General features: G+C 39.4%; 1 protein-coding gene across 1 annotated transcript; it reads right to left on the minus strand.

Moving 5' to 3' along the window:
* Positions 1-10,461: 10,461 nt before the first annotated feature.
* On the minus strand, positions 10,462-11,582 carry LOC125896805 (trace amine-associated receptor 1-like). The gene is made up of 2 exons (XM_049589676.1): positions 11,255-11,582; positions 10,462-11,182 (listed from the first exon to the last, which is right to left on the minus strand). Exons 1-2 carry the CDS (start codon positions 11,580-11,582, stop codon positions 10,581-10,583), a joined length of 930 nt encoding a protein of 309 aa, XP_049445633.1. The 3' UTR covers positions 10,462-10,580.
* Positions 11,583-11,962: the final 380 nt, after the last annotated feature.

Here is an 11,962-nt window from a genome sequence, read left to right on the forward strand (position 1 = left end):
TTTTGGTTTCATGCTTTTAGATTTCTATAATAATAAATTAGAATATTAAAAACATTTAAAAGACATTTAGTTCAGCATGTATGTAAAGCCAAACAAACAGCAATCAGCAAGAAAACAAGACATGATTGTCAGCTCGCCTGAGCTTTCCATTAACTCCTTAATATATTTCAGGCGAGGACACTTTTGTGGCCTTTGTCACTGTGCCACTGTGCAGAGGTTCTGGACTTGGTTCAGTATTTATGAACCCCTATGCCATTACTTAAAACAAAATATGTGGTCATCCAATCAGATGCAGGATCCTACATCTGATTAGATGAGATAGAGACACCTAATGACAAGTAATGTGTGTGTGTGTGTGTGTGTGTGTGTGTGTGTGTGTGAGAGAGAGAGTGGCTGCTCGTTTGTGAATGTTTTAATAGCCTTTACAGTGTTTTGACATGAAATAGACTAAAGTAAGATATAGTGCACAGTCCAATGCACAGGCATTTTCAGGGCAGGTGCTCAAGCCAAAAAAGGGGGCACCTCTCTCATAACTATTTATTTATTTAAAAAAATAAAGTTATATACAGTAACACATTTTGGCTACTTACATATTTAGTTTAACACCCATACAGGGATGCAGACAAGGGTGTCATTTTGTTTAAATATTGCAAGGGACACATTAAGTAGGGGGGTTTGGGGGTCCTCCCTCAGAAAATTTTGAGCCTCAACCACTGCATTGATTTATGGTGGAAATGTAATTATTTATGTAAAGGGAAACAAAATTCAAATGACAAATCAAAATCAAAATAGAATGTAATGACTCTCAGCCATTCTGTACTGCTCTCAAACATTCATTCTCCTTTAGAAACACTTGTCTTATTTCTTATGTTGTCTGCTGAGTGTACACACGTGTTTTACTCTGTATTAATGATGGACCTCTGCAGTAAGATGTAAATTTTTTCTGGATGTACAGAGTAGAGGCTACTCTGACATACTGATACACTGACGATAATTTTTACCTCACGTTTCTTCAATATGAAGTTCACAGAGTGCTGAAGAGAGAAGAGTCTTTTGGGGGGAAGTTTGGTTCATTTACATCTAATTTAGCCTCTTGCAAATGAGTCTTTTCTTCAGGCCTTAAATGCAAGCCTTAGTTTATATTTTGTCTTGTTTTTACTTTCCTATCAGAACCCTTCAATTTAGCCTGCGATCAAGCTTAATACTTTATTTCCAGTTGGTTCAGACATTAAAGTAGTCATGTTTTTTTTTAATTCAATCCACCTCCCAAGAATTTGTAAACAATAAAGTTTATTTATGAGAAAACCGCTGTGATTTCATTAAATAGTCTTATACAGGAAATGACCACGACCTCTTAATACCGCATTCCATGGTGGCAGCACGTAATGGGTTGAAATTATGTGCCGGTACCACGGAAACAATGCCAATGTAAAGTCAGTTAGGATCCTTTTGTCGTGGTGGACACACGGATTCCCTGATTCAACTACGCCCTGTATACACACAGAAACATGAAAGTGTTCTTGATATTAAAACGGCAAATATATTCCTTTGTTATAATTTCCCACCACCGATAATAATAATAATAATAATAATAATAATAACATGATAGTTTGGCTGTACTAGATATTTGATATATTCAGTAGATTTACTATTTTATGACACTATTTGACAACTCTACAACTCAGTTTCTAGAGAAATTGCTAAAATATTTGAAATGAACCATCATCCTTACTTTTTCTTAACATATTTAATCTAGGTGCAGTGTCATTACTAGTTTGGCTTTACTAGACATTTGATATTCAGCAGATGTATCTTTATTCTGTCCACTGTGTGTGCGTGACTGCACGGAGTAACAGATAGCTAAACACTAGCTTTGGCATTGAATGATGACTCGGACGTTTAAGTAAGTTGAGGCTGTTTACTGTTGGTCTTTGTCAGAGCTTTACAAAGCCAGAAGCCGTTTCTTGTGAAACTGGAATAGGAATACAGAAAAATGTTTTTATATACATAAAAGTGTTATAAAGTGCAGGTAGCTTACAACATAGAGCTAGATGCTACATATAAACATGCTGCATACAACAAAATAGCACTTTTAGCATTAGCATCTAAAGGTAAAAAAAAAATATGAAATAAGCGATCAATATCCACAAACTACAAACTGCACAAATATTATATATAATAAAACTCACAAACAAAGCTTCTCCAGGGCTCAACGACGGTGGATGCACCAGATTAAAAGAGGGATGCTCTGGAGCACATTTCCATCCATAACAACAACCAAGATGGCCGGTCTGACCTGTGACCTTACCCATGTGACTTTAACAACAAATAGAAAGCCAAGGAGTTTCAAAATAAAAGAGCACCTTTCAAAATATAGCTAGGGGGCACTGCTGTGCCACATCACAATCTTTTTACAACTCTATTTTACAACAAGCCGCAAAAAACTACTGTCACAAAAAGGCTGTTTCTAGAGTACTGTCTAAAATATCTGAAATTAGCCAACACCCTTGCTTTTTCCTAACATAGTTCATCTAGATGTAGTGTCATTACTAGTTCAGTTTTACTACTAATATACTACTAATATATTAGATATATTCAGTAGATATATCTTTTTACAACCCTATTTAGAACCCTACTTTGCAAATCAGAAGAACTACAACTATTTTGCTGATATGTATCAAGCTCCATGGCGCGGTCCCAGGGAATTGTAGTTTTTAAAAAATATAAGTGTTTTTCCCAGATTTGGAAGTTGTAAATACTGAATTGAGAGTACACTGCGGACTTTAAGGGGATGGTAAACACATTTGTGTAATCAGATTTTAAAGATCTAATTTCTAAATGGGTGAAAATTAATTTTATCCATATTTTATCCATATCTGACAGCACCCCCAGTTGTTGACTACACTCACATGATAGTTGAGGTCAAGAGCTCTCTATAACAGTTGGTCCCATGTCTGTACCCCCTTTAGTTGCTGAGTTATACGCCCTCAAACATGCACTGAGGTCAAGGTTCAAAGGTCAATGGCTGAAAGCAGGAACCATGTAGAGTCTTCATGCTGACATAAGCCATGCCAGGTGTAGTTTCAGAGGGCACTTTGAAGGCCCAGTGTATAAAATTATTTTTGTTTGTTTCTTTGCTTGTTTTTTTTCTTTTTTAACTGTAGATAGTTACTAAAATGAGTCATCCTCAGACAATACAATACTACTAAAAAGTAAACCAATAATAACAATAATGAAATAAGCAAAAATAATATTAAAATTATATTGAAATTTTAGAATCTATTTACAGAGTGGAATGGTAGCCTAATAGATAACTTAGATAATATTTATTATTGTTTAGACACTTTATTATTGCTTAGATACTATTTACCCTATTATTGTATTTACTTTTAGCATGTTCTACTTTTATCTACAATAGGCTATATGTTTTAATTTATTTAATAACGAATTTATTTTATGTTAGGCCTACATCTTAATATTTTATGTCATTTATCATAGTTTAGTTCTTAACTAACGCTAACTTGGGGTCCACTCTCCCCTGGTGGAGTGGAGGGTGGCCAGATTGCCAGGGGTGGCAGCCGCCTTCCGATGCAGATGGCTCCATGTGATGGTGTTTCCTCTCTGGTTCTTCCGTGCTCTGCCTTATTTTTTTCCATATCTGAACCAGTGGCCGATGCTTTTCCTTCAAAGGAGTTCAAGGCTCTGTATTCTACATCCTCCATGTATAGGCTAGCCACAATGGGCGATACTGGTGAGCCCATCGCACAGCCATGTTTCTGTCTGTAAAAATTGCCATATTTGAAAAAGGTAGTTCTCAGGCAGAGATCCAATAGTTGATATATCTGATCTGGACTGAGCTTGGTTCTGTCGTGGAGGGTGTTGGGAATCAACATATATTTACCTCACACGGAGGCACCAAATATGTTGGGGTTAAATTGGTGTAGTGGTATGAGATACCATTGCCACACTCAACACAAGCTTCCAGCCACCCATCTGGACTGGGCTGTGCGTGTGTATGTGCGTGTGTATGTGTGAGTGTTAATCAAGGTTTGGCTTAATTGTTTTGTTTATTTTCTTATTTAATTATTGGTCGATTCTCTTGAATTTCTTAGTGTAGTTCCTTGTTTTGTTTTGGGGAATTTATTGTAATTAAGTTTCATTTGGGAGGGGAACTCCTCAGTTTGAGTCCTCAGTTATTTGTGTTATATCAGTTATGATGATTAACTGTTGAGTTGATATCTCTGGCCAGACACTCCTTGGTTTCCTTTGTGTTTCTTTTGTTTGGTTGATTTATTATTGATCTAAATCCATATTTGTCAGTTTATTAATTAATTACAATTTGTTTCCTTATGTTATGGGATATTGTTTTTCTTTTTTTCTTATCCTTGAGCTTTGACTGTGTCTCTCCTTTTTCCCCTACAGCTGAAGGCCGACGGTGGTGGTGGTGGTGGTGGTTTCCCTGGGTGGTGGTGATCCCCTGTGTGCTGTGTGACCCCTGTTCAAGATTTGCTTTGTGTGCACTTCACGTTTTTGCTGTGTGTTTGGGGTGCTCTCCTTTTTCTTTTTGGACTTCACTCCCCCTCCCTCCCTCACCCCCTCCTCCAGCCGGTAAACCTCAGTCTGTATCCCCTTCCTTTAGTTGGGCTCTCTTCTGCTTTTTGGTTAAACCCCATTGTTTTAACTAATAAAATATATATATATTTTTTTTATGATCATTGAACTCTGTCTCCTGCCCTCCCTGAGTGAACGAACCTGAGTGTCTTTCTGGTGATAGTTCACCTTTAATATGGGTCCTTGGGCCCTACCCCAAGGTGGCGTTGTCGGTAAAGAGATCCCCTAATATATAAATTAATAATCACCCCCTCGTGTTGCCACATTGGCCATTGGAAATAATTAATAATTATTATTAATAATTAAGTTAAATAATGTGACTTAATTAACATTAAATCACCTCGTGGGGCACCATTCCCATAAAGGGAAAAATGATAGCCAATTAAAGATATCAGCCTCATAAAATAGGCTAAACTATTAATTTGGAGTTTGATTAATAATTAAATTAATGACAGCAACCAAAATTAACAGTAACGCCTGAAGGATTTCGGAGTTCTTGACGCAGCAGAGGTTGACTATTCATTCACCCTTGTGCAACATTAAACAGACAGCAGGCATGATTCCAAAGAATTATATTTATTCACAAATTAGCAAATTAGCACACACAAATTCTAACTAACTATATACAAGCTTGGTATGTATATGTGTGTGTGTGTGTGTGTGTGTGTGTGAGGGAGAAAGAAGCGAAAGACAAAGGTGGTGATCAAGGAGCCGTTTGGCCTACAAAACAAAATGGCTGACAACAGAGAACTACCAAAATGGCCGAATGAAGGCTGCTTCAGTTTCCGGGGGAGGTGTTTGTCTGACTGTGTGGTCAGGACAAAGACAAAGGAAAAGAAGGGGAACTCTGAAATGCCTGTTTGGATGTAGCTCTGTTGAAAGCCTATTTGTTAATGAGTCTGTGTCAATGTGACGTGTGCTGCAAACGGTCTGGATTAGTGCAGATTGTTTAGTTGCATGCAAGAATCTGTTTGTGAACAGTATTAGCAAACTAAACACTTAGCTGTGGTGAAGCCAACTAATCAATGACCTAACTGCAATCTATCACAACAATAACTCAGTAAACAGCAAATCACATACAACAAGTCAAACAGTCTTGCTTAGCCTGTAAAGCTGTGATAAGCTATGCCCAGTTGTTACATTACCGATCCTTGAATGGATGGAGGAAAGATTCACTTGGTGGTGTACTGCTGTTAGCCGGCAGAAGAAGGCTGGGAAGATGGTTCCAGCTGCAGTCTCTGTTGGGTCTTTTGTTCCAAAGGTTCTGATCCGAGGAAGCTGGTCACTCGGGGTCCTTGCAGAGTTAAGTGCAACGCACACCGCCGCCGGCGCGGCGCTGTGGCCGTCAAGTGCCGACCCCCAACACACACTGGCAGCGGCGCGCAGTGGCACCATTGACGTGTATTTCCCACCCCAGCCCTCTAGGTGGCTGTACCTACACTAGTTGCCAACGGTTGCCAACTGCTAGTAACGGAAGAAGAAGAGGAAAAATTTTGAGGCAACAGCAACTTGGATTTCACGGATGAGTTTCTTATCAAAGTCGTCTTATTAAAAATTTGAAACAACCGGAGTTGATACTACAGCGGCCAAAACGTACATAAAAGGCTTTTCTTGCAGCGCCGCCATGAGAGCTGGAAATAGAGTCGTGGGCTGAAGCAGAGGGGTGCGGCACGGTGAGGCGGCGGCCGGCGCCAATGTGGGTTGGTTCATAGAATATAATGGAGGCGGGCGTTTTGACGCACGGCGTATGGCGGCGGTGTGTGTTGCACTTTAGACGCTGGATGCTAACTCACTTAGTTCCTTGTTGCTGGAAAGCTGGTTTGCTAACCTTGTGTTTACAAGAGAGTCTGTGATCAATTGCCCTCCCTTTAGTGGTCTGGGCTATGGAGCAGGGGTTTGGGCCTCTGCGGTTCCAGACCCAGCCGGAAAGAGAGGTGGGAGCTGCTGAAGCAGCTGGAGCAAGAAGAGGGAGAAGGCTTGGAGGGAGCAGACCTTGTATCGATGCCTGTGACATCAGAGTCACATGTCACTGTAAAGGTCCAATCAAGTTTTCGGACTTGAGTCTCACTGAGGTGTGAGGTGAGATCTCCTGTGGAGATGGGTGTCGCATAGCCCTCTTTGTTTGAAGACAAAGAGCATGCAGAGGAAAAAGCTTTTAAATCTCCAGTTATGATTTTACCAAATGAAAAATCATCTGTGGTCCTGTTAATCCCAACAAGGGTGTTGTCATGTAGCAAACATTGCCTGACTGTTTCCACTGCCTCCATGGTTGGAATGCAAGTGTAACCACGAGTTGGGTCTCGTTTCAGAGTTTTGTAGGTGTTAGTATCACTGAGTAATGTAGAGACCTTATTGTGGTAGTCAGATGTATTAAGAACTACCGTACATCTCTCTTTATCTGCTGGAAGGATGGTAATGTTTGGATCCTTGCTCAGGGATGTCACAGCTTTTCTTTCCTCAGTAGTGAGATTGAAGGGTGGGAGCTTAGCATTGGACAGAGCTGCTGACACTTTCAACCTAAGCTCAGGGGCGTTTCTTGGGACTGAGAACATTGGGGGCTGAGCCCAGAACCTTATAGGGAAGTCTAGGGGATCCTACCTGGGAAAAAAGCTCTATGCTTTCTTGAGCCTTATTGCGTCTTGTCTACAGCCAAATACTGCCAACATGTACTTCAAAATGTGTCAAAATAAAATTATATTATATTGATAGAAACAGGATGATGCACTTATAGATAACACAGGAATTAAAGCCAAAAAAATAAATATTTTGTAAATATTTTGACTGAAGCCAAGTCATATTCCCCCTCAATTTTTAAAAAATGTTAGAGGTTACATGATTTGCGATTTTTAGTTTGCTTTTTTTTTAACACCAGACCATGTGAAAAAATTGAGTGATGATGCCTACAGACTATATCAGGAGCCATATTTTCCCCAAAAAATGCACATTACATGAGTCAGTTTAAGGCAAAATGAGATAGAGGTGCTCGTGGCGCTCGTCAGCCCTTCGGAAGTCCTTGGGAGTTTTATTGTGAAAGCTCAGCTTTCACAATAAAAAGAAAAAGGCCAACACTTTAACCCACACAGCAACGTTAGAAGGACATAACAACAGTTACGTAGTTGTGTGTGGTATCTTTGGTAACTTATGTGAGAAAAATATCACTGAATTTATGTGTGGGAAAAGTCGCCAGCCGTACCGAGCCTTCAGGGATTTTCAGCCCGCCCAAGAGCGTCTATCACCGCGGAGGACTGTCCTGCAGCTCCGCCGGCACGCCCCCCTAACACTACACGTTTCACATAATTTTGAAGGAATAAACAGAATTTAAATTATTCATTTACCTGTTTCTGGTAACGGCTCCCCGGAGACGTGAGCCTCAGCCGAGTCAGCCTCCTTGTTTTTGAAAAAACGTCTTATATCCATGATCTTTCGTGTTGTTGCTAAAACGTCTCCCTCCAGCGCGCCAGCGGTTTAGATACCGGAAGAGCCTGGTGACGCGAGGCTATCAGCCAATAAAACACGGATGCTTCACGCAACCCCTCTCTCTGATTAACCAGTCTCGACGTCATCCTGTGTTGCATTCACTGAAAATGGAAAACTACAACTTCTTTAGTGGCTCGTTAATGTACAGTTATCATTATTTCTTCTGAAGTTGAATTATCCGGGGCTTAAGAAAAAACGTTCGGGGCTAAAGCCCCGGATGCCCAGGCCAGGCGACGCCACTGCCTAAGCTGCTCGGCTTTGGTTTCTGTCAAGTTGTTTTTCCTTATAGCTGATTCTGTAGTTGTGATAAGATCAACTATAGGTAACTGCTGTGGTGTCGTGGCAAAGTTCAGTCCTTTGGCTAAAACCTCTCTCTCTGGTTGGGTAAGTTCCCTGTCTGACAAGTTCTTTATCCATCTGTCATGTGTTTCATCTTGTGTGGGATTGTCAGTCTTTTCCCTCCAAGTAAGGATTTCTGTCTTGTTAGTGTTGTTTTGTATTTGGAGGTTTTGGAATTTCCTTTTTTGCCTATCTTTGCTTTTGGTATGTTGAGATGTACTTTCTTAGTCAAGCCAATGATCTTTTCAAGGATGGCCTCAGGTAAGAGGGATGTTAGTTTTGGAGTAAGTGGTCAGCTTTCTCCTTCAGCCCGTCTCCCATTTAATAGTTGGTTTTGTGCCTTTTCCATGATCTTGTCCACTCTATAGCCCTTCATAGTGGAACACAGACGTAGCCTGTTTATTGCAATGAAACAACAGAAACACAGGTGCTCTCTGCTACTTCATGTTTATATTTTATTGGGAGAAAAATACTTCCACAACATTAAAAAAATCTTACGCTAACAAAATCTGAAAACTAATAATCACTGGGAAAGGAAGTCATTGATTATAATCAATTAATTACACCATAATTGATATTGTAATATTAGACTAGAGCATAAATAGCCAATCTAAATTATGTTTATCGTTAGGCTATGCAATGTGATTTATATAGGATTTTTAAACTCAAAATTGCTTCAGAGTAATATAATCCACCAGTGCAAAACATAGGTTGGAATAACAGCAGACTATTTGTATATGACTGCTTCAAAAGGAATGGACTACTCATTCAAGTCTTGTTTTCTGCAGCTCAGGAGACTTTCAAAGTTCAGTTCAGTTTTATCCAGTAGACATCTAGAGGTTGTCATCAATGCTTTTATTCACTCTCATTTGGAATACTGTAGCATTGTTGCAACACAACAGGAGAGTTCCTGGTTTGAACCTGTGTTCAAGGAGCCCTTTTATGTAATGTTTGCGTGTTCTCCCCGTTTCGGTGTGGGTTTTCCTGGGGTTCTCCAGGTTCCTCCCACAGTCCAAAGACACACTAAATGTGAGCGTGAATGGTTGTCTGTCTTTATGAGTCAGCCCAGTGATAGTCTGGTGACCTGTCCAGGATGTACCCTGCCTCTCACCTAATGTCAGCTGGGATAGGCTTCAGCCCACCCACAACTCCTAACAGGATAAGCGGTTACGGAAAATTACTGAAAAAGTGGACTACTGTAAATCTCTATAAACATGTCTGAGTCAATAGAGTTTACACAAATGACAGCTTGTCCAAAATTCAGCAGCCAGAATCTCCACTAAAACCAAAAAAAGAGAGCATGTTACTCCTGTTTCAGCTTCTCTTGGCTCCAGTCAATTTTTGAGTTGGTTCTAAGATATTACTGATACCCTTTAAGGCCGGCTCTGGACTTGCACCTGAGTACATCTCAGATCCTCTCACTTCATGTGCCCGGTCACAACCTGAAGTCCTCAGACAAGGCTCTGCTGACCATTCCATAATCTAGACTGAAAAACAAACTCCCTGATGAGGTGAGACTTACCAGTTCCTCATCCTCTTTTAAGTAGGCCTACTTAAATGAATGTGTTTTCACAGGGTTTGTGGCCTCAACTCACTTTTATCTGCCAGCCACTTCTTATAACCAAAGGCATTTGCTTGACTTTTATTTTATTGTTTTATTGTATTTTACTTTATTATTGCTAACTTTATTATTCTATATCCTTTATTTTTGTAAAGCACTTTAAAAAGTTTTAAAAGTTTATTGTGATTTTGAGCATTATTAAAAGAAAATTAAAAATACAAGTAAATATTGAATACAGCAAGTTCCCCTAAATCATTCGTACAAGCCAGTTAAGGACGAAGTTTTTTGTACCAGTGATTTTGCAGGAGGCCCGCTGTCACTCACAGAGCCTGGAATGGAATGACCTGCTTAAGTAATTTAGGCTAGTAAACGTAACTGCTTGTGTAAAAGAGCTTTACAAAACATTGTCTTACAGGCAGTAGCTATCTGATTGTGCTATTGTATTAAAATTGAAACCATTTTACTTTCACGTACTAAATTATTATTTGTAAATACAAAATGCCATTTCATACAGTTTATCATGGCATTAAAGGTGCATTTTTAGTGTTTGAGACTTCATCATTGCTCTCTGATTAAAATGAACATTCTCAAGTCAAAATAGCTTGGAGTCAGCAAAATCACCTTGAATTATTTTCCCAGAAATGATCATTCTGAAAGCTGACCTGAACCAGCTATAAAAGAAAGCATAAATAAATGGATTGAGCATTGAATTTGACAGTGTGAGCCAGTTAAGAGTTTCAATCACAGCAATTGGTGTAACATCATATGTTAAAGGCTGAAAGATGATACAAAAAAAGTAAGGACTCCAACATAAGAGAAAAACTCCTAAAACGATAGCCAGAGTTTTGGTGGCCTTTCTCTCCATCTTACTGACAGCTGTTCCAGACTTTGTGCTCTGACAGGTTGTGCTCTGAATGGTGTTTGCCTGTCTTTGTGCTACAAGGAAAATTTTCAGGTAGATGCAAAGCATTATAATGACTGGAATATAAAAAGAAAAAATACATGCCAGAGTGGTTGAAATAAGAGCATCAATTAAACAACTTTCTTCACATTTTCCTTGATTAAACCCTGCAACCATGATGCCAATGCCAATTAGAGCAGCAACTCCCCAGCTCACCAGGATCATAATCCCGATAACTTTATCATTTATTTTAGTTTTATAAGCAAGAGGCTGACATACTGCGTAGTATCTGTCAATAGAAATGCAGCACAAGTTCAAAATAGACGCTGTGCTTAGAGTTACATCAAAGCTTCCCCGTACCTTACAGAATAAACCCTCATGATACCAGCATGAGGTTACAGTAAAGGCCATGCTGAAAGGGAAAACTACAACACCAACAAGCAGATCAGCCACAGCCAGAGAGAGGATGAGGTAATTTGTAGGGACGTGGAGCTGTTTGAAGTAAATAATGGAGATGATTACAAGAAGGTTTCCGCATATTGTGATAACTGACAATGAGCCTAGAACAATATATAATAATACACATATTATAGAGGGATTGCTTGTAAATACATAAGTTGTGTGATCCGATTCATAGCAGGGATGCACGTCATGAACAGTGTAAGTCCCATTGAAAGTGACTTCTGGTCCCATGCTTCTAGATTCCTGCAAATAAATTTTCCAAAATTAACCAATTACACAACCTTTTAAATACTTAAATATTTACTTCAACATGTGTAACCACAGCATCAGTATTCTCAAGAAGCACTGATATTAAGTTAAAATAACAAAGACTTGTTTATTAAGTTTCATACCATATGCCTCAAGTTAGTCAAAGCATCAGTGTTGGTGTGTGTCCGTGTTCAGTGTGCCACTGTGCAGAGCCTTCAGTCTTCATATTTAAATAATCAACCCCACCTACCATACCATACCTAGCATAATTAATACAAAGGTCTCTTGTCCAATCAAATGGGATAACACTATTCTGTTTGTATGTGATATGAGTAATAACACAAGCGCACGTGTGCGCACAC

This window comes from Epinephelus fuscoguttatus, linkage group LG11 (assembly GCF_011397635.1).
Source record: "Epinephelus fuscoguttatus linkage group LG11, E.fuscoguttatus.final_Chr_v1".
NCBI classification, from domain to species: domain Eukaryota; kingdom Metazoa; phylum Chordata; class Actinopteri; order Perciformes; family Serranidae; genus Epinephelus; species Epinephelus fuscoguttatus.